This window comes from Nesoenas mayeri (assembly GCF_963082525.1).
Source record: "Nesoenas mayeri genome assembly, chromosome: 2".
NCBI lineage: Eukaryota > Metazoa > Chordata > Aves > Columbiformes > Columbidae > Nesoenas > Nesoenas mayeri.
In genome coordinates this window covers 143,368,928-143,393,197 of record NC_137543.1, presented here as the reverse complement: position 1 = coordinate 143,393,197, position 24,270 = coordinate 143,368,928, and the positions used below count along the sequence as shown (strand labels likewise).

Sequence of the window (24,270 nt, the reverse complement as noted above, 5' to 3'; positions counted from 1 at the left end):
TGTTTGAAACGATGACAAAAAAGGTGGAAAGTGCTGGTTTAGATTCTGCATTCAGTTCAGGAAATGCAAATATAAAAATATCTTGCTCTAGGAAGAAAGCTGCCATAAAAGTTAATCTTCCTCTCTTTCTTGGTAGTACGGTATTTCACAATATCCTCACTGATTTCCTGTAAAGCTCCTGGGACTAAGGTGGTGCTACCTTATCCTCAGTCACTAACCAGACCAGACATTTTGTTGTCCCAAATACAACTTTTAATAGCAGTTCACAAGTCAACAATGGGAGTAAAGGGGGTTAAACTGTGTGCCTTTTGAGCACTATAAAGAAACTCACTAAATAAAGGCCATTACCATTGTGCTTCTATGTGGAACCAAATTCTCCTGAATATGGCTTATCCTGGACTTAGTAAAGGAAAACTATTCGAAATAAAAAAAAATACTAGGATTCAGAAGAAGAAAAGGATAAATGTAAGCTACTGAACATATAGCTAGATATATTCACATATGTATCTCACTCATATGCAAATACTAGAAAACATTAAACTTCTGCATTAGATTCAAAGAATTTCTCCAAAATATTTATTGTCTAAGAGGGAAAATGAAAAATCTACACATTTTCTACATTGCTTGGAGCATGGTTTGAAGTTCAACAGACTCCTAAGTAAAATATTCAAGCAAATCTTTGAAAATCTAAAGTTTCTTCCGCTAGCTGTATGGAGTTCAGGTAATTTGCTTTAAGGATACCTGAATACAATGGAATCTATAACTTCAATATTAACGTGAGGAGTTGATTGTTTTTCATGAGAAGAATCAATGTAGAAATACAGAGTCTGTTTAAAGCTGTGAGGCAAAATATGTTGTTACCTTAGACTTTATTCTTGAGTCACTTCCCAGAGAAGACAGGTCAATTACATTGATTTGTGAAAATTTCATTTTAAACTACTCACTCCTAGAAATATAAATGTCCAGAAGGTATCAGCTGGCATCTGCAGCATTTCTGCTGCAGGTTTTCTGGTCAACAGCGCTGGAAATTAGGCTGCTCCACTAAAAATAGCCAGGAAATCACAAAAAAAAAAAACAAAACCAAACCAGTTCTTGGGCTGCATCAGCCCTGAGCGGTGGGAGGACACTGGCTGCTGGCTCCAGCTGCCTACGCCACGTCAGTCTGCCACTCCAGCAGTGTCAATGGGCCCTGCTTCACTTGCTGTGAGCTGGCCAGGAAATCTTGTCCTCCTGAATATCATTATGTCTTTGCTCCAGCAGTGTCAATGGGCCCTGCTTCACTTGCTGTGAGCTGGCCAGGAAATCTTGTCCTCCTGAATATCATTATGTCTTTGCTCGTTACTAACTGGGTGGAATTCATTCACTATGACAAATACCTGAGTAGGGTCCACTGGATATTCCTAAGACCCTGTATATATTGGCCTTGTCCCACTCAGTGGAAGTAGTTTCTTGTGGCAGCTTTCATCTTCCTTATACATCCACTTATTTCTTTTTAGAGGCTTGTTTCAAATCCTTGAAAAAGGTTCTTCCTAATTCTATTAGATCCTAAATTATAGTTTTTAATGAAAAACTCTTTATTGGAGGCAAGTAACATTCATCTCCTCAAAATTATCATCAACAAATGGATTTATTCTCTGATTTTTGTTCATTTCCCACTGTGATACCTAAGACTTGCTTCTTTTTTATGACAAAAACAACTTAAGTGGCAGTAGGAAACTTCATGTCAGCAGAATAATATAATGTATCATTACTTTTACTTAGGAATGCTTTCTTGCCTCTTTACAAATGTGTAAAAATCACTGGTTCTCCTGATTAATAAAATAAATCAGTATTGAGTGCCAATGAGGAATGCCACCATCACCTCTAAAAGAGGCATAGTGAATATGCTCTACTTTAGCTTCAGAATATCTCTTATGATGGACTGTATTCTTTTACAATTGCCACATAGAAGATTAGAAGTATCTCAAAATCCCACTGCAGTTGCAAAGCTTTGACTAGTTATATCCAGATCTCTTCTGGTAATATTCTGTTTGCCTGGTGAGCTTTTGAAATTCTATTAAGCACTTCGTAATTGCAATGGCTGGTGAGTTCAATATTGCAGGCTCCATAAAGAAGTGTAATGTCAATACCTTATTTGCATAAATGTTGAGGGGGGTAATTTGAATACTGTAATTTTGCAAGTAGTTCATCTGCCCATCATTTTTATTGGATTATTATTCCCTGTACAGAGAGGTTTATATGAAGAATATGTAGTACAATTTGAGGAGAAAAACAAAACCAAACCAACCAACCAAAAACCACCAAGAAAACAGTGGTAACTGCAGAGAAATTCCCTTAGAAAATTAATTTATTTTCTCTAATGCAAACCTTAACATAAAGTTTCATGTTTGGTTGTGGTATTTCTTTTATAATCCTGCAGTTTTATTGGTTATATCATTAGCTGAGTTACTACAGTACTATGACAGATAATATTCTTAAGCTTCTTGAAAGCAGTCAAGCAATGCCAATATTAAATGATGACACCAATACACTCCATGAACTATGATTTAAAATAAATGGCTTTTTACTCTTGTTTACCATTTTTCTTCCACTGTGATATTCAGGAGGAAGAGAACTGTCTTCCTTATTCTGCCTACATACGATATTGCCTTATCACATTGTTCTTTCCTGTGCCGTTGGTGTGTATGGCGTTCACTCAGTTCAACTCTTATTGGATATGGTGAGACAGCTTGCTAAGCTGTCAAATTTGAGATGCTAAATTCCTTCACAGGTCATCTCCTCTTCCTTGCTTTTTCAACTATATCACAATCTGCTTTGAGTGATATTAATTTCAAATCAAGAGTTACTCAAAATGGATGGAGATATATTGGTGCTGCAGTTTGAACTAGCAAGAGAAGCTTCAGTATGACTTCCCATGAGTATTTGTTGATAAACAGTTTTTATTCATACAGACACTGCTAAAGAGAAACTCTACTTAGAATATTGACTTAAAAATCCTTACAGGCAACATAATGGGTAAATTAGGTTGATCTGCAAAACAATCCCAGATGAGAATAATTTTTCCTACCTCCATGTAGAATTCTTGACTTCATTAAAAAAAAGAAATAAGAATAATAATTCATTACTCAAATGTCCTCTATTTACATTGTCTTAAAAAATATCTTAGAGCTCACTAGAGACATGGATTTAAAATAACAAAAATAATGAATGAAAAGTTTGTTAGGATAGTAAAATCAGGTAAAAATGAGGAGATGGTTCTTATCAATGAGGATAATTACCTGGTAATACTCTGTTCAGGTCAATGTTATAAAAAAAATTAAAATTAAAATTAAAAATTAAATCCTTTGGTCTATCTTAAAGTGGAAAATATGTTTAAGGATCCATGAAAAAATCTCCTAATGGCTCATTGTTTTTATATTTCAGTCAGACTGAGTTTAGGTTGTTTATTTAAGACTATTGAAGTGTTTTATCTTCCAGAATTTTGAATTATTCTTATAATATCCAGAACGTTTAAAAAAAAAATTGGAGAAATTTATTTCTCCAGGACAAAATATGATTTATCATTAAAAGTTAGGCAGTGAACATGTTCTTGGGAAATAAAACAGAAATTTTAATGCAGTTCACCAAAATAACTTCTATCCCAAGATTTTTCTAGACATATTGGAGAAAGAGAAGGTAATAGAGATATGGCAAATAAATTACAACATGATTTAGACTTGAATAGCCAGAACTCCCTGCACAGATACAAGCACAAATACACAAGCTGTCATTTGAAAAGGTTTCTATTACATTGTTCATTGTGTTGGAACACCATTAAAATGCCCAGTGGTATTAAAATGTGTAGTATGCCCAGGGAGGTGAAATATATGCTTTTGCTACACTGATTATTAATTCCTACATTTTACTCAGAATTATGTTATGATTTAAAACTTGCTTTTACAAACGTGTAATCCTTTTTCTTTTTGTGAACAACAAATGGAACAGTTAATTTTCAAGGAACCTATCGGTTTTCACTTGTAATTGAATAACTAAAGAGTTTTTTCTTTTTTTCTATATATTTTTTGTTCATTGCACATCTAGTGAGAAAATGACAGTTCTAAAGGCAATTTATTATGTTTTCTCTACCTGTCTACATAAAAAAAGAAATCATTTAATAAAGTCATATTTTTGCATTTTATTCTCACTTTGTGTGGGTTGCTAGATTATTTTTTTGGTGGATGTCATCCCATCAGAATGACAGGGTTATAAATTGATAGCTACCAATAGGCATGGCAGCAAAATATGAAGATAGCTCTCACATGGAGAATATAAAAGTGAAAGGTATTGTGTGTGAAGAAGGAAAATAGAAAAAGGTTTTTTAAAAGATTTTCTGTGGCTTTTGAGAGAAACTTCTTTTGGAAGACAAATGGTAAAAGCATTTTCAAGAGACTAGAATAATAAAAAACAGTGCAGAACAAGGACGTGCGCGGAAGCTCTTTCAGCCTACAAGTCAAACAGAATGTCAGTGCTGAACCATTCTGCTGGAGTACATACACCCTTACAGATATCAGTTATTCCAAAGAAAAAGGGGGTGTTTTATTACCTTAATCAGAACCTGAATATGTCCCATGGCTGTTGATGACTTGAAGTACCAGAAGCTCATCACACAAGTCCCACTTGATTCTTTCCATTGGGAACTCTTCACATGGGTTTTTTCATTTTTTAGGCTTATTGCAGTGGCCTCAAGATACAGGAAATGTCCTGAAATTAAACAATGTATTACTGAAAAATTGTTTTGGACTTTCAAATTAGGTTCTGAAACTCAGTGAAGAAAATACAGAGACATATGAAGTATACTTCCTATATTATGTACGTCCTATACAAGTTAAGCTATGCTTAGGGTAAGAAATGACAATACTTCCATGTTTCTCAGCTCCTCAGATTACGTGTCCTTGTCCAACATCATTAGTTGCTATTTTGACAGTACATCAGACAATAGCCACACCGTGGCAAATTTCAGGTGGAAGTTTTCTGAAAGATAACCTTCAAAATAGTGAACCACACTATACAAAACCTTGTGAAACAGGCTAAAAATCCTTCATATATTTATAAATCATTAGATATCCCTAATGATTCATATTACTTTCAGCCATCTGTACTCTAATGTATGAATATTAACTCACATTTAAATTCTTTAGTCAGGGGAAATTTAAAAATAAGATGCCTGCAGTTAATATTTTCCAAAACTGTTATGGTCCTTGAGTTTTTCATTTCTGCTTTTAATCAGAAGTACAATAAATTCAGCAGGTTTTCAAATTCAGTTTTGTATTCTGTACGAAAAAACAAATGTGTTAATCACGTAAACATAATATAAATAACACGCTGGCAAATTTTAATTGCAACTCTACTAAAGTTTGTATATGAATTAGAAAAAAAAATATTTCATTAGAGGTGGAATAAAATGGGCTCTTTCATTCATTCTAACTTTGACACTGCTCTGGCTAATTTAAAACCATAGATGTTTACCATAATACTGTGAGTTTTGAAAACTGAAGTCAAGTATATATGTAACAAGCATAGCAACATCTCAGTGATATTAAAAAAAATAGAAAATGTAAATGAAAACTTTTGTTTTCTGCATCTAATAATTCATATATTAGATAAGGCATCTACATAAACACTACGAGATATCAAAAATGTGTCATCTCGTTGCATCAGCATCCTCTAGGATGATGTGGCTAGGCTGGATTCAGTGCTGGAAATGCTGATGTTTGTTAACACCTGTTTAAAATTAGGAAAAACACTTTTGTTCAGAGGAAAACAAACAAAACAAAAGGTTTCAGAGTAATCTTCAGTAAGAAAATTTGACTGACTAAGGTGAAAGACATGAGACACTCTGAAAGACACCTTGATCTGAACTACTGGGACCAGCACTGTGGGATCATGGCTAGTCAAACTTGGCTAGGAGATAATATGACAGATAACTTAATTCTACCTGGAATGATGTAATTCTAGTTGTAAGCAACTTTTCAACATTTTAGTGTTGAAAATTGGGGTGCACATGGGAGTTACCATCAAACAATTGTTAGATGCAAGCTCAGGAGATGTGATTTCAGAAGTAACTGCTGAAATTGCTCTGTGTCTTTCTTTGTGCAGCTACTGGTGACTGAATACTGCAGTATTCCTACCATATATGACAAAATTTTAGCAGCTGAGCTGAATTTCATTTTGGTTCTCTGATGGTGAACACATTAAGTGCTGTCAGTTCTAGCAATATGGCCAGATTCCACCTTCACCTTTGAACACTTGACCACATTAAAATTGTGAAAAGTGGAATGAATTCTAATTGAGAGCACAATTTCAAGACTATAGAGCAGCTCTTGAGTGAAAAACTGAGAATTTGAAATCTTTCATCACTCATCATGACAAAAACACTTGACTTTCAGATTACAGAGTAAATTTCTAGGCTAGGGAGTTAGATCAACAGTCTTTTTATATATATGTTGAGTGCCTTCCATGTATATATGACAGAGACACATAACTAGTTATTCTAAAAGGCAAATGAAAGCCAGGGACACATTGGAGGACACTTCTCTTGTACTGCATCTTACTCTGAGGTCAGTGAAATGCAGCCAGGCTGGACTGTCTCTATGTTTAAAAACATCTGAATACTTAATCTTTGTGATTGTTTGTTCCTGCTTCACTCTCATTCACCCTGGCAAGCTTTCGCTAGTCCTTGAGTTTCAACATATCTTCAAGTAAACTTTGGTTTTATTGGGTTTTGTCCTTGGGCAGTTCAAGGAAACATTCAACAGCTACTAAATACAAGTCCCATGCCTTTGTGCAACTCTGCTGTGGAATATTAAATTTTAAGATCAGTTTTGAGCTCAGCTTTGATAACATCTTTGCATGACCTATAAGAACTTCAAGAGCAGAGGATGAAGGCACAGAACTTGTAGCAAGAACAAGAGCAGACTACTGGATGCTTTGGCCAAAACAAGTCAGGCGCTGCACTGGCACTAACAAAGAAGATATATTTATTTAAATGTATTAGCTTAAAATTACCTAGAATTAAATTTTGAATAGTTCTTATAGGTAACTTTAAAATTCCAGATCAGTTTCTTAACTGTTAAATAGCTTTTTTTTTTTCTGTCTTTCTTTAGGACACAATTTAGATATGATTAAGAAGCTAAAAAAAAAAAAAAAAAAAGGATTTTCCTAAGGTAAAAAAGTAAAAAAGGCACTCGTGCATTCATTTTAATCAATTATCAAAGAGAGATTGAAAAGTTTTATTGCACTTTGCAAACATGTATTTTTAATGTGTTTTAGATGTTTGACCCTACTCAGAACTATTGATATCCTGTATATAAAATATCATATACCAGTGTAGAATTTTTATTACTCTCATTCAGAATGTTGCAGCATGTTCCAACATTAGGTACAGCCTCCTGGAAATTAGCTTAGGCTCTGGAGGAGAAGTGGATCCCAGTGGATCTCGGAGCTGACCTAACTTGTCCTTGCAAGCTGCAGCCAGACCGAATGCCTGTCTCCTGAAAAGTAACAAACTGTCTTGCTTGACTCACACAGTAATTCATAAAGAGGAAACAGTGAGAATCATTTTTTCCTAATCTAAAGTCATTTTACAACAGTAATTAGTCTTTTGATATTGTTACAAATTTAATTCATTAAAAACGACACCCTGATGAGACATGTTAGAACTCACTTGTTGCCTCTGAAGGGAGGCATGAAGAGAAGATTCATGAAGACAATTACATCTCATTTGTGAACTGACAACATACCAGTTCTGTTTCCAAATGTGTGGTCCCCAGGAGGTCTAAGACTTTGAGGTGAGCTGACCCCTAGCACCCAGTTAAAACTGTCCGCCAGGGAATTTTGCCAGCCGCATCTACCATTCTCAAAGGTGCAAGAAGTTCCACATTCACTCTCATCTGTATTATCCCCACAGTTGTCTTCAAAATCACAGCTTTGTTCTGGTCTGTAACACTTGCCATTCTGACATTGCAAATAGCCATATGAGCAGGAGCCTGAAAAGAGAAGAATGGGGGTGTCCCAGTGAATCTCACTGCCATGCATCCCAGCAAGGTTACTGGAAGGTTACATCTCATTGAGCTTGATATTTAGGAGGAGGAGGGTGGTCCAGAGCAGTTTTATTAAAAGCCTTTGGTTTCCCTGAAGTGCCAATCCATTATCAGTTTATTTCTTTTGTATTTTGTCAAGAGATTGCCTAAATAAATGACTGTTTCCCTTGTAAAGCCTTTGAGGGCAAGCTCCAGCCAGGCATTCCTTCACTAACAAAGCTTTTTAGTCTGACTTAATTGCTGACATTCTCCTTTCATGTGGTGTAGGATTAAACCATTTCATTTTAGCTGCAAAGCTGAGCTTACTTCAGCAGCCTGAATTTGGAAGAAAGAGCTTTTCTATTTTAACTATAGAGGTTTGCCTTTTAATGGATTTTTTTTTCCCAGACGAGTTCAGTGGGGTGATACTGTCCTTTTTATGCAGTATTCCTTGCATCATTGCGAGTTAATTCTACTATTGTACAGGCTAAAAATTGCAGTACTCATTTCACAAGATCCATTTCCAACATTCATGCTTTCATTTCAGACCAGTTTCTGCAGGGAGGTGGATTAAAAACAGCCCCTTCAGTATATTCTCTAATCAGAAAGGGAGACACAAAATTCTGAAACTGACCCTCCCTATTTCCCTCCATCCTGCTCTCCCAGAAATAAAGCACATCATAATTTTATTTAAAAATAAGAATATCACTATATGAGATCATTAGACATAAAATTAAAATATATATGTGTATGAAAGTTGTACAAGTATAGGAAGAATTTTAATTAACTGATACTGTAAATCACATGGTGATTTAAAGAAGGACCTGATGGAGCTAAAATAAATTCACATAAGGCTGGACTTTATTAAGAGCTCAGAATAACAGAGATTAACCAAAAGAAAATATGAGATGGCATATTCAGCTGATGTGTTGGCAGTTTCTGTTCCTAAGCCTTTTTTTATTCCAGACTTTAAATTACAAGTCTCCCAAACTAAGTGAAAAAGCACTGCCATTCCCTTTTGCTGCAGACTTTGGGTATAGTCAAAGCAAGCCTTGAATCACTAGATGTTACCTAAAGAAAACAAGCATTAACTCCTCTTCTTTAAGTAAAAAAAAACCTTACTAATATATACTTATTAGAAATAGATAGATAGATAGATAGATAGATAGATAGATACATACATACATACATACATACTGGAAAATCATGGAAATACCTAGGAAGTTTTCCTGGGAAATAGTTAATTTTCAAATCCTGATTTCTCAATAACATAAAAGCACATATTGTGTTTGCTCTAGAAGTCTATGTTTAGCTTTTTACAGTTGCTCAGAGAAAGGAGGTAAAAGTCGTGAACAGAAAGGAACAAGGTGGAATAAAATTCTGATAATGACTTAGAAAGTGGAGAACGTCAGATAAAAGTCTCCAGAAGTGGAGAAAAGGAAAACGGATAGGCTCTGACTAGAAGAAAAAGACCTGTTTGAAGTTCACTGCTACAACTTTATGAAAGCATCAGTGTGACCTTTGTCAGTACACAATCTCTGAAAATGGTCCTGGCCAGAAGAATGTATCGATATATCAGTCAGTGTCTAGTTACTGAAATTTGCAAGACAGTTGGAGTCCATCAGAAACTTTTCTCTATGGATCTCCTTCAGAATTTTAATCATCTGGATTGTTTCCCAAAGGTAGAGAGAGATTTGTTATAAAATTGCTGCCTAATTAAAATGGCATCTATTTTTAGGAGCTAGTTATTATAACCCTACATTCCTTTTATGTGATTGCACTAAGAATTTAAGCAAAAAAAAAAATTTTTGTCAGCAAAGTAGGAATTTAAATTTCAGGATGCAGTCCATGCTTGGAAATATTTTTCCTTGTTGTTCATTATAATTGATAATTGCAATAACTACTGCATTTTGAGATCCCTTTGTAGCATTGCTTTCACTTTCAGATTAAAAAAAAAATAAAATAAAGTGAAATGAAAAGTGAGGAAAACCAAAACCAAGCATCTTGAAACCTCACATGAATGCATCTTTTCAAGCACATGTAGTGAATGATATTATTCTGAGTCTGTAATGTAACTTGATTCTGGACGCACTTCCATAGTATGTTTTCTCTTTAAACGATATGTTCCTAAGGCTTTAGAACTGAAAACCAAGACACCAACAAAAACACATACACACACAAACACTGCATAAGAAAAGGGTTTTTTTAAGCTCTTTTCCTTTCTTCCCTACTTTTTCTCAATACTAATAAACCAAACACTCTGTTATTTAGATGCTTGTGGGTATAATACAGATATTTAATTGAGAGGAACTTCTCCTCAGCAAGGCTCAGTAACTTTTTCCTCCAAGCAGTATTTCCAAAAGATTATTAGCAGGCAGACTTTTTGCCCTATGCGGTAACTACTACAACACACTAGGCTACAATGGACCCAAAGGGGCTGTTAGTGTCTTTCAGATCAATAACCTCTGAATTGAGGAGGATTTACACAACAAACAGCCGCACCAGTCAATAATCCCCTTGTTTTATATACCCTGAGCAAAATCAACAGATGGAACATTTATATTTTAAAATATGGAATTAGGACAAGGATTTGTCACCTTTATTTTATAAAGGTGTTTCTCTTAACTGTATTTTGAAAAAAACGTACCTGCAAATATCAAGAGAAAAAAATAGTCTTACTAGCAGAACTGAAATATAGTTTATCTTCTATATCAATGAACTCTGAATAGTAATAAAGATAACATGGTGTATAGACCGCAGCACTGAGGCAGAACAACAATAAATTACAGAAATACATTCATGTTAAGGAACAGCATCTATGTGTAAACTTCAAAGTCTGGCAAGAAAAGTTATGTTCTCAAAGAAGTAATTCCAGAGAGGAAAAAATTATTCTTTGATCTTTGAAATCAGCCTGTGTCACAACAGGATTTTTCTATGAGGTAGCTAATTTTTATATTACTCTATAGCGTAGTAATAACTTTATTGCTTGTTTAGCTGCTCTCTACAAATGAATTGATATAAAATTTTAAATCCTGTAAAATAAATTAACTCCATTAATATATGATAAGGTGATACACAAGTACTGTTTTATTTATTCTTTTCCGTTACATTAGCAGATGAAGATATTTGAGAAGGACTTGATTTTTTCCACTATTACTTAAAAGGTCTTAATGTCTTTGGATAATCTTCCTTCATCTCTGTTCAAAAATACCTTATACTTAAAGCTATTTTTTTTTCTCACCCAAATTCTTTATCAGTTGTTTGTTTCTTCCACAATATTTCATTTACTTTTTATTTCACCATAAAAATCCCATTTATGTCAGGTTGAGAATCCCTCATTCCCATTATGAAGGTAATAGCTTGCTTTTTTTTCTGTTTTTTCTAATACACCTGACTATTTTACCATTAAAATCCATTACAAGTCCTAACAAGGTGTTTGGACTCATATCTGAGTATGCATTCATTTAATTTTTATTTAATATTGATTAAAACCAATTGTGTCACAATCACTTGGATTGGCCATGAAAAGTTCCTGAAGGAATTTTCTGATTACACACTGACACTGAGTAACCAAATGAAGCCAAATTAATGTAATTTATGAGAGACAAGCTTAAGAAATAGTTTGATCATGTTCTGTAATTACCTGTAAGAAGAAAAACACTGATCACGGAAAGCTCTAAGCCAGCAGAAAGAACCTGTAATATTACATGCTGGAAAACTGAAGCTAGTGAAGCTCAAATTAAAATAAAACCATTCAATAGACAACAAAAGACTGTGATAATTTCTTTATCAGTTAAGGGCTTTAAATAGAGAGTGAACTTTTTTTCCCCAGAGACATGCTTTAGTTTAACTTAAAAATTATTTAATAAATCAAGGAAAACTGTAAATGGAAACCTGGTTAGAGGTATACAGGAGGTTGAATTGCATATTAATAGCAGTGTCTTTTGGTTTTACAAACAAAAGTGCAGTGGTAAACCTTAATTTTCTCATGTAATTAGGAGAATTTACAACAGATAAACTAAAAGTTTATCCACGCTTATAGTAGCTATGAAACAGAGATGAAAATCTCAAATTTCTCTATTAGATTCCAATTTGCTTGAAGCTACTCCTTTAAATATCTTTGCTTATTGGAAATAAAGTATGACAGTTAAACTCATAAAAATAAAATGGATCAGAACTTCTAGAAAATTGCAAAAATATTATATATGGTATTGCACTAGTTATGACTCTGGTCATAAACATTCAACACTTCTCATAATTTAAACTTGTTTCTTTTTCAGGTCTTATTCTATATCAGCGTTGTTTTAAAACTACCCACAAACTAATCCATGTTTGAGAACAATAGGAAACAGCTTGGTGACAAGGATATTCCGAAAGTTGTGAAACTTGTGCATCTTAAATGTATTATATTTAATGATATCATCATGAATGTTTTCCAAACCTAAATCCAACCAAATGAATGGGATAGTTCACAATTCTCAGAGGTATCAGAATACCACATCTGTAGGCTTGAAAAGATCTGCTTCAAAATATTTTCAAAATATTTTATTTACACTCACATAGCTAGAAGTGTAACTGTTCCTAAATCAACTCCAGCATTCCTGTAGAACCTTAATCTGGTATAGAGGCCAGAGTAATTAATCACCAGGCTAAGAGTCTGACAGCCCAAGTATAGGGGCTCTCTAGATAATTTAGATGTCTGAGTTTTTCCCTGCAACAATTACTCCATTATTATTCTTGCTCTGAGTTGACATTACTGTATGACTGAATTGCATGTGTCCTTAAAAAAAAAGAATTGTTAACAGGAACATCTTTCCTCTAATATCTCACCAGTATAACCCAAGGTCACAGAGTAAAGTGCTTTCATCACAGTTGATAAAGTACAGTAATAATGACTTGTCAACACAGGATTGTCAAAAATACATCTCGTTTTAAAAGCAAAGCTTTGGAAATTACAAGAATTTTTAAAGACTTCCAGAAGTTAAAGTTCTGGGAAAAAAATTGACTTAAAAACTACTGAACATTATCAGCTCTTTCTTTTTAGAAACTCTGCTTTTTCTAGGACTGAATGTAAACAGTAGAATTTTTGGTTTTGCAAGCCTCTCAAGTACCTTGACATATTAATTTACATTCTGCACAACTCAAAGTTTAAAAAACAACAGCTTGAGTTCGTTTGAGAAAGGGAATTTGAGAAGAAACTGTTAACCTTCTATGAAATAATTACTGGGCGGGGGAGGGGGACTAGTGAAACTAATTATCAGAAGTACCTTTATTGAGAATAAAGTTATATCCACATCTTCAACACATAAGGCAGATGCTCGTCATGTAAGGAATCTGCTCTGCATGATTCCCTCCCAACCTGGCCTACATTCTTGGAGGTTAGTAGACGGGGGGAGCCCAATGTGCTAGTACAAAGAAGTACAGAGGGTGGAGTGGCATGAAGATACCATGGCCAGGCTCTGTGTACAAGGCAGATACAGGAACTAGATAGTACTGTTCACATAGCTGCTGTCAAATTAGAAATAAATATTCCATTCCATCAAAAATGCTGGTTGCTGAGCTAGCAGATGTGTCAAAATGTGTCCTGTGGATGAATTTTGCTCATTATAATCTCATTGTAATACCAAAACACACCTCCACCCCAAAAGCCGCATGCCTCCATCACATCTCTATGCTCCCTCAACCATACTGCCTGAATTCTTCTAAGTCTATACCTTTAAATTTGAAGCAAGACAATTTTAGACCAATCGGTAACAAAGGTAACTCAAGCTCCACCAAAGTGTAGAAAGTAGTATAAAATGAACTAACAATAGGGGAAAGTTAGAGAAGACATCATCATTGAGAAGTCAAGGAGACAGCATCACAGACTTCTGGGATCAGCTGACTGGCTGAGCCTATCTTCTCCCCTAAAAGGAATGTTTTGAGTAAGATTTGTACACTTGGTTATACTAAGTGTTTCCCTGTGAGACTTCAAGCTTGTATTTGTAATCACTTTAGTAATGCTATATAGTCACCTTAGATTATATGAATTTGGTAATAAGGTGTATTTTTTGCAACTAAAGTGTATTTTTGCAGACAGTGAATTTTGTCAATGGTAATCTGAAATAATTTGTACCTGTTCCTTTAATAAACCTCATTATTTGTAGATCTAGTTGTGAGAAGCTCTCTTTGGATATGCTCAGACTTATAGTATACGTTTATGCTCAGACTCATAGTATACGTTATACTATTCATGAATCTGTACAAATGTGTAAATTCAATGACCATGACCCAACCCTGCACTATTAGCGAATCCGTAATTGTTTGAATTCGACATAATGCCAGACTGGCTGTTGAGCATGATCGGACTTACAGTGCCAGCCTGAGGTCATGTGGTGTAATTGGGCATCGCTCAGAAGTTCAGCTGCACTCAGCCTCCCAGTGAAATACTGAGGACGAGCTGGAATGCAAGGGAGCTTAGCTTCTGCTAAATTTACGTCCTTAGTGCAACACCTAAGTTTCTTCCATGCCAAAGAGCTGATGAAGGCTTCTCCAACAACCAAAACTTCCTCAGTTGATTTCTTATATTGTCTATTTCCACATACAAACACAAGAGAATTCCCTTCAAGCAATCAGATCCAGATTCATCCTCAGAGCCATTAGGAATCAAAAACATGAACAACAAGGTAGTCTATCACTGTTCAACATTATTGTCTCTATCCACGACAGCCTGGGCTGATGCATAACTGTTCACAACTCTACCTTAGAGCCTGAAGTCGTTTACTTGTGAATCTGCAGATTGAGTCAAAAGATGGCTTGAAGTAAAGCAGAAACCCATAAATTAGAGGAGTTTGAGCATGAGAAATGGGGTGCATGAACTGAATAGCTGTGGTATGTTAGAAGGGAATTTCTATAAGAAGACCAAAGGAAAGCTGGATAGACAGTGAACAAAATGCATTTGATATAACTCAGACTGAAGGAGACTGCTAGAAATAGAATTTGCCTATAATTTCTAGAAACTATTACAGCATGTAAACACAGCAGTATTTAAACTCTTCAGCAATACTTGAGTAAGAGTCAGGTGTAGGAGAAATGAAAAATGTCCAAACCAGATTAAACTGAATCTCATTACCCCAATCTCTTATTGCTCAGAAGGAATAAGTTTCAGGATTGCTGTATTTACCATATGATACCAGAAATCTTTCTATCTATATTGGACAGAATGCTACACTGAGCTGAAGACGACACGATGATTAAAAGATTTTATTGAAGTCTTGAACAGTCCTCCACACACCTTTGAGCCTCCACTGGAAAGGTCAATACTTTGGAAGAGAGATACCAACAAACTCTTTAATCACTCAGTATCTCAAAGAAACATAACTTCTAACGTGGTCAGCTTTTCCCTTTCTCTGTGTTATTGTTGAGTTTGTTCTCAGAAAATGAAAGAAAAATATTAAAAATATATCTATAAAGTCAGCATAAGCGGTTTGAGGAAAGACTCTACAAGTGACAATAATTTCATTTGGAACCTATATGCTCTAATTAATGTCACTTATACTGTTAATGTCTCCTACAGTGATCAAGTAATTCTGTTCCTTATTTTCTTCCAGCCAGTATGAATAATTAAGACAAAAGCATTTTTCATTTTTTTTCCTCAGTTAATGTTAGTCCAATCCATCACATTTGTTTATTCCCCAAAGCAATAATAACTTTATTAACTATACTTCAATTCAGTACGTGTTCACATTTGGCGGCATTCTTTAAGGTAAGCAAATAGTAGCAAGTGGCTGAACTTGCAAGCTTAGCAAGTAACTGAAAAAGGAAACAAAAAAGTTTAGGGTTGGAAAGAGAGCCCTGATGAAATGGAACTTGGGCTTTAACAGTAAATGTTCAAATCATTTGGTCTAGTTCAGTTCTATGAAAGGCAACAAGTTCAAACAATTCTTCTCCCTTCAATACAATCGGTATTTTTCTCCACTGCTGCCACCAGAAGGCTATTTTTTGGTTTTCAGATAAGAGACCATTTTAGCATCTAGCCTAAATTTATTCATGACCAGTTCAGATACACTGATTTGTACACAGGCTCTGTCATCAGCTCTCCTCTGTGCAAAAACGAAGGTAAGGGAAACACAGAAGAAAGAACAAACAGGTCTGAAAATCAGCAACCAATAGTACTCAAAACCCTCATATTTACCTGGCCCAAAACTTCAACTGAAAGCTAAAAAACTTCAACAGAAGCTAAACACTTTCTTACACCAATCTTCCTTTAAAGTCCAGCCACACAAAGCTAGACAATTTCAGAATACGTAAAAATAATTTTCTGTCTATGGCTGTGACAAAATAATGAGGAATAATTCTCCTGTGGCGTTTCTGCTTTTTCACAAACTAGGTCTCACTCATTTGAAGCTAGGCATCCAAATTCAAGATTTTTTTAGAATCTAAAATACATCCCTGAGTCTTTCCATGTTCACAAATCAGTCAATCATGTTTTGCATGCACCAGAATACTGGATATAGGCCTGGCTAACCAAGCACTCAAATTACCAATTTCAGCACTTGTAACTCCTTATGTCCACAAAGAGGCAAATCTCCTCTCAAAACTCAGAGCCTCAGTCCTGAGTTATTCTTCAGGGACAGAGAGTGGTACTCTCCCTGTGTTGTAACATCCTTACTACTCTAGCTTCATGAGTGGAATAGCTTTTTGACAAATGCATAGCATCTACTTGCAAGTCATCCTCTTGGACATTTACATTTGGATGCATCTGTACATCTCCTTAAAGTCACTACACAGAATCACATAAGTATCCTTCATAGAAATTTATTCCAAAGAGAGTTGTAAAGTATGTATGAAGCCACCTCTGTCCCTACCTGGCACAACAGAACAGAAATAGCTCTACTATAGAAAGGATCTTTTCCTTCTTTTATGAAGAGAGATGTAGGATTTTAGCCTAAGATAGTATTTGAGTATTTGATATCTTATTGCAAAAAAAGTTAAGAATAACAATAACATTTCTGTCTTGGACAATGAATCATTGTTTGCTGTGTCAGCTACTGTTTATTCCTGACCACTAGACAAAGTAACTTGTTATCTGCCATGCCAAGTAGGTTTTATATATTCCACTAGTTATATTTAAGAATGATCAATAAGAGAGAAGAAGGTTTAAAAGCATATGAACAAAATCATGCCTGAGTTTATCATCATGGAATAATTATCACTTGCTTTTGATATTGTCACCTGCAAGGGCATCAGTGTAGCTGTTACACATTTTCTCAGTAGGGAAATAGTTTAGAACAGACATTCTGCTTGCACAGAACATTTTGGTGTGTGTTGATTTTTGCAGAAGCATGAAAAATGTCAAAATATGACAAGAAGAGATATTTCAGCCACGTTTGCCAAGTTTACTGTCTCAAAGAGTTTGAGAATTAGAGGCAGTATTTGCTCTAGAACTGTGCAAGTGATTGTACATATAGATATGCAGGGGAGAAGCAAATGTAAGTCCTCTGTTGGGAGGGAGAGAGTCACTATAAGTCCTGATCTGGTGTATGGGCTGTGTTCCTTTTACTCTCAAGAAACAGATGGTGAATTTTCACTCGATAATCAGCTATTAAATAGCCATAGTTAATTTCTGCTGATGAATGTCACATTTCTGTTTTTTAACAATTAAAATATAAATTTGTTACATGTAAAATGTAAAAAGAATTGTTGCAAACATTTGCTTTGCATGACTTTTCATCTGAAACTGAAGACAATTACTTTTTAAAGATTTTTTTTTAACCCTCTCTGCTACCCTTCCCCTAGGATAAATTATCTTATTATTTCCATTATGATCTTCAGTGCACATAGAAAGAAAAACAACTAATGCTTACAATTAAACTGTTTAAATTAACTAGTTAATTATATGAAGCACACATAGTAATACTGAGTGTGAGTCTCAAAATATTTCAGCTAAACAACATGGTTTAATTAATACTGGAATTGAGAAACTCAACTTTCAATCATTTTTGTTGGTCCTTGTTCTATGATTGTTTATCACAGCATGAAACTAGTGTTTCGGCTTCCAGTTTCAGTCAGTTCTCTATCTCTAGTTGGGTCTTACATAGTTAGCATGAAAGTATGTTATTAGAACTCTTCAGAAAACTAAAATTACTCTTATGAAAAAAAAAAAAATACATTTGCATTCTGGATCTCATTCACTGAAATTGGTATAAATTTTCTTCTGATATAACACCTTATCTTACCACATCATCCCTAAATTTATTGCATAGAATAGGTTATTGTTTGTAGAAAATAATTTGTGGGTTTCATTATGCTAATAAAAGAATTTTTGATGCCACATCTTTAAATCCTTGTGCATTCTCTATCTAGTTACACAAAGTGCTCCGGCTGATGTTCAACAAAATATGTCCTCCTAAGCTCTACTGTTGTACCAATGTAAGCACATGTTCAACTAGTAAAAAGATCTGAAATAAAAAAGCTGTAGAATCTGAGCACTAGAATCATGGAAACGACTTCATTTATTTGGAAAACAATTCAGGTTTTTCTACAACATCACCTAATTGCAAACAGCCCTGTGAAAAGTAGGTGTTAAACAAAAAAATGGAAGATATCACATCCTACACAACTGCAAAGACATGTGTTAGAAAACAGACATTTGGCTATTGTTATGCTAGCAGCAGACCTTGTAACTTAATTCAGCCTTATGGAATAGCATCAACTACAAGCATTAGTTCTGAAAACTTTCTGTCAAACAAGGCACATTTTAGTCTGACAAAATACGTAAATGATGATTTACATATCCTCAAGCTGGCTGTAATAGCATCAAAGTAAAGATGTAATGTATAAAGCTTCATACAGTCAATTCATAAACACTTTTATCACAGTAAAAGCCTTGAACTAGGTGTCTGTAAAAAATGGTGGTGCTGGATTAAACACATAGAATATTAAAGTCTATCACTAGTTCAATTATACTAAAGGACTTAAAGAAATAAAAGATCTACAAAATAAACACAGAAAACAAGAAGGCATATTTGAAGGCCTTCTCCTACAACAGCTATGAATTATTTGTAATCTCTTGATTTCTAGTATTTTGAAGAAAGTAATCTGACCTTTTAAATTTTTATCTGAAGCTGACCTGGTATCAGCCATTATCTTCAATCTCTGCTGTGAAACCTTTGCACAGTAATATTGGCAGCGTTAGTTTCTGCCAAAGACCATTCAGTGTGACTCTAATGTCTTAAATGTAAAATACTGTCTCCTTAATCCCTCAGTCTTGAATAGTTGTGGTATCTAGGTGTGGGATAGTTCCACTGCACTTCCATATGCAAAAATGGTAATGATATGATCTGAGTAGAGTCAGCAAAACGAAAGGCTGAGGGCCTGTGGTGACAACCTGGCAGAAGTAGATGCGAGAAGCAGAAGGGTTTTGCAGAGAAAAAACTCAGAAGGATCTCATAAAGACAAATTCTCATCTCTGTAAGGTGAAAAGGAGGAAAAAGCTAACAAAGCCAGTGAGACTAGCATGTTGCAGCCACTGAACATGACCAGAAGCAGACTTCATAGGGAATAGACATCATGCACTGCCATCTCACAACAACAGGTTAGTCTACAAGCGAAACAAGTGTGTCACATCCCGTAGATGAGACACTGCACCAGAATTATGGGAAACTCTCCATATCTTCCAGCACTCTGAGCCTGTCAACTTAACTGTTCATCACTTGGCGGTCATTTCTGCTTAAGCTAACAGCAAACAAAACCAAAAAATATTTCTTATAAAGCAAATCTAAACCAATCTAGGAAGAGAAAGAAACCTGTAAGAGATGATGAAAATAAAACTATGTCCAAAAGAGTTCTAAAATAAAATCTTAGATGGCATTCAGCTCACCAAGATATGTATACATTTATGTTTCTATGTCAGCAAGCTAAGTGTCTAAGTTGCCATTAAAACTGATGGGGATGTGGTTGGTAACAATCATTGGACTTCAAAGGGTGATGTCATTGTGCTAAAATGGAAACATAGAATTCTATTTGGTTGCCCACACAGCATATCATAATGTGCAAAACACCATTTCTTGTCACCAGCTGCTACCCCTGAAGAGCATATACTTGACATGCATCCTGTGTTATACACCTGTCAGAACTGTGGGGTTTTCTTAGATACCCAACTGCATCACAATATGTGCCTTTGTATGTGCAATTCAGTTGTGTCTTGAGTGACTGCACAGCAAAAGAACAATATAGTACACTGACTGTAATTGGGATTTAGATACCTGACACATCCTGAGTACACATAGATGTACATGACATCTGATTTGAGTCTTCACTTGGAGCTGAATCTCATTCTAAATATTTCGAGTCTTGTCTAAGTCTGATAAAATTTGAGTTTACTTAAAGATTCATTATGCCTGTTAAGATCAGTTTGTTTTTCTCCCTCCCCAATTTTATTTTTCACTTAGATACCTAAAAACTCAGCACAAAAATATTAAGGGCCTTCCTCAAAGAAAGAAGTGTTTACTGAAATAGAAATTTTGAGAGAAGAATCTTTGGTCTCTTCAGTTCACTGATGCATTTCCTCTCCAATCTAGCTGAAGATGGAATTCTGCTAGTTTTTCTTCCTCTATGCTTGGTAAAGACTGTGCAACTTCAGTCAAGAACCTCTCTTCATTTTTTTCTTGAAGACAACTTCTGTGACTATTGACGCCATGGTGACGCAACCTTTGCTTGTATTCTGGATATTTGGAAGTATCCAGAGATTTTAAAAAGCACTTTTTTTGATATTCCTTTCCTTCAATTTCTTCCCCTTGTGCAAGGCAAGTGAAATGACCTGACTTTCGAGCATAAACTGAGTGTGGTCCTTCCACACTCAGGCATGCTTACATTTTGAGAGTTAATAGTCTTTTTAACACTTATTTGTTTATTAGCTTTGTTTATCCTACCATTAAACAGCAATCCAGATGCATCTTGTGGTAATTCGATATCTTGTGAGAGTTACTATATCATTCTACTTGGGAGGCATATTCTGTTGAGAAGTTTGAGAACAAAATAAATCACAGAATGAAAATGAAACTGTGCAGTGATTTGCCTCAAGTCTTCTATAAGATAAATCAGAAAATATAAAATGATCTTTCAAATAAAATTTACAAATATCTTATACAAAATAATGTTTTTTCTTTGTCTAATGTACACCACATTGAAAATGTAAACATTGTAACTGGGGAAGTTAAATACAATCCAAAGTGACTATTGATATTATGTGCTGAAAAACCACTTTAAGTTCAGCTTGTTTCATACAGTTAGAGAGGGAGAGAAAAAAAGCACACACATGCGTGCAGTCTTCATCACACATGGAAATTTTATTCCAGGATGTCTAGACAATTCAGCTACCCAGCAATTGTACTGCACTAAAAGTAAAATAGGATGAGATACTGTAAAATATGACTAGATGCTGTGAAATATAACTTCTTTTTTTCAGATTTCTTTTCTTGTTGCAAGACTTAATAGTAAAAACATTTTATATTTCTAAGAATTCCCTATATTGCAGCATTATATCTCTACCTTCAGATGTATGAGGAAAAAGTAACAATTACACTCAAGTAAGAGTAATTTGTTAGCTAGATCTTGGAATGCAAAGCAGAATTAGAGTTTTCACATTCTCAGTTCACCCAGGCAGAGGCAGGTTCTGTATACGGAATACGTAATACAGAGGGAAAAAGTTGTGCTGATACTGTTGTTATTACCAATGGTGCTGGGAAAGTTAGACACAGTAAACATCTTCTTAGTTAATTCTCCCAGCAATTTCTCCCAGTAGGGAGAAAATAAAAGACCAGGGCTCTTTACCAGGGTTCTTCTTTATAATTACATTATCAGAAATTCCTCCTGCATTTTTAGGAACAGTTTGCATTTGGTTATAAAAGCTATTCCCATGACTTAGCTAATCATTGCCAAAAGGAACCACCAGCTTATACCATGAATGTAGATATAAATACCTGCCCTTACCTCAGAGACACTTCAAATTGCCAGCACTGAAAATTCATTTCTCCTGACCTGATACTTATTTGGATGACTGCTCTGTTACATGCTTCTCAGAAACCTGTCTGGGAAGGCCCAAGAGCTAAGGAAAGTTTTGGAGTTGTTAAATTGTTTTATGAAACAGAAAAACAAGTTCTAGCAGTGCCCTATCTCCAAGGATCTTAGATGACATTAATCATGTTCTGTTGTCCAGCTTTCAGAGTTGTAATGAGTTATGGGCCCAGTCCAGGCTCTGCTCTGACTGCAGATCCAAATACTCTTTGTGCTTTATTTCACATTCAAGGCATTAGGTCTGGCAACAACTAGGGGAAACATTTTATTACGTTGTGATAAAATTATAGCAAATTATGAGAAACTGCTGCAAATTATCTGTGGTTTTTTGTATGTACAAATATTGCAGTCAGTTATGGACAGAAACATATCCTAAATCCCCATAGAATGTTGAAAAAAAAAACTTTAACTCCAATGTATCTTTAAAAGTACAACTGACTTGGAACTTAGCTGGGGAAAGCTTCATAGGACCATAAAATACAATGTAAAAATCCTGGCAATATATTTTTTCTCCTTCACTGTCAATAAAATATCGTTTTCTTTGTAATATCTGGACAATATATGTGGGACTTAAATTCAAGTCATCGGCATGCATGACCACTATTAGCTTTGCGTCAAGCTACTAAACCAAACTACAGTATTTCTACCACTTTTCTGAAAAGCTTGGAGTAATAGTTCCAGGAAGGAGAAAAAATTAAACATGACTGTAACCACTAACTTTTCATATCATTATAAAGGTATGCACTGTATGCGCTTAGGGCAATTACAAAGGTATATTCTATCTTCAAAAAGTTCAGGGCATAGTAGAAATTGTCAGTTCTCTTTACAGGCTTGGGTTTTTTGTGGTGTTTTTTGTGTTGTGGTGTTTTGTTTTGTTTGTTTTTGTGGGGTTTTTGTTTGTTGGGGGTGGTGGTTTGTTTATTTTCTTTTTTATTTGTTTTCTTTTTTCCCCCGCAGAGCTGTTTTTGAAGTGCTTTAGACATTCTACATTATTTGTTTGATATCCTGTTCTCTTAGACAATGGTCAGTGTTGGTTGCTTCAAAGAAAGATGTAAATGCTTGGTTATTCAATTAGTTGTGCATAAGGACATATTTTTTCCTCTTTTCACTAGGAGACCGCACTCTGCACTGAAGCATAAAATGTGATTGTTCTTGTAATTATATATTAGTTAGAATAACTGCCAAGTTTATTTCTATTTATGTGTCTGTAAATTTTTATAAATCTAATTATATTTGCAAAAGAGTGATATAAGCAATATCCTTTGGTCTTCAGAGTACATGTTAAAGTTTTAGGTAATATTTCAAATTAAAATGTTTTGGCAAATCTGATTTCCTGACTATTGCCATTCTTTGTCTCCATTTTCATTTTAGCTCTGTTACTGAATTCTACATTTTTTTTTATTATACATTTATTCTAAAATGATTCAAAAACCTGTCTGCAAAAAAACCCACAAACTAACAAAAACAGTCAACAACAACAACAACAAAAAGTAGCAAGGCTGTGCTCTTTAACGCTTACTCGTAGAAGACCAGTAACGACTCAAGAAACTCTGCTAGTGATACGAGCTAGGAATAACTATGAATGATAGGAAAAATATTTTGTGAAAATGAAATTGCTGAAAGAGATGGTATCCAGCACTTGCTGCGCACTGCGTAGCCTTCCTGACATCAGCCATCATGGCAGGGCAGAGGACTTTCCTATAATCCCTGTAACATATCTGTCAGCCCCAAGCAAGGGTGCCAGATATCTTATACAACTACAACAGAGCTAAACAGCTACTGTCAAGCAAATGAATTACATCCTGAGTGACTGGCAATGAATTGCAATGTTAATTGAGTTACACAGAGCAATATAACCCATCTTCATATATAGATGATGAGCTACAATCACTATCACTGTTAAGGAGTGACACAGGAGAGTACTGCAGATAACTCCAGGAACACATCAGGCCAATGCCCAAAAGGGCAAAGCAAATAAAACTTCAGGATTTATCAGGGAAGAAAGTAAAGAGAAAAAGAATCCTTTTGCTACAGTATCATTCCACTGTTTGCTCATTTCCTAAATACTCTACACAAACATGACTTTATAATCTCAAAAGATTATAGCAGATTTTTTTAAATATTGAGAGAAAGGAAAACCTATGGAATAGTTCCCATA

General features: G+C 35.0%; 1 protein-coding gene across 1 annotated transcript in view; it reads right to left on the bottom strand.

Moving 5' to 3' along the window:
- Window positions 1-24,270, bottom strand: part of MALRD1 (MAM and LDL receptor class A domain containing 1) — a gene marked incomplete at both ends in the record, with an annotated part of 247,721 nt that overhangs the window by 111,376 nt on the left and 112,075 nt on the right. The window contains 2 exons of the mRNA XM_080364215.1: window positions 4,583-4,740; window positions 7,779-8,024. Coding sequence (XP_080220341.1) covers window positions 4,583-4,740; window positions 7,779-8,024 — 404 coding nt within the window. The remainder of the gene's footprint in view (window positions 1-4,582; window positions 4,741-7,778; window positions 8,025-24,270) is intronic.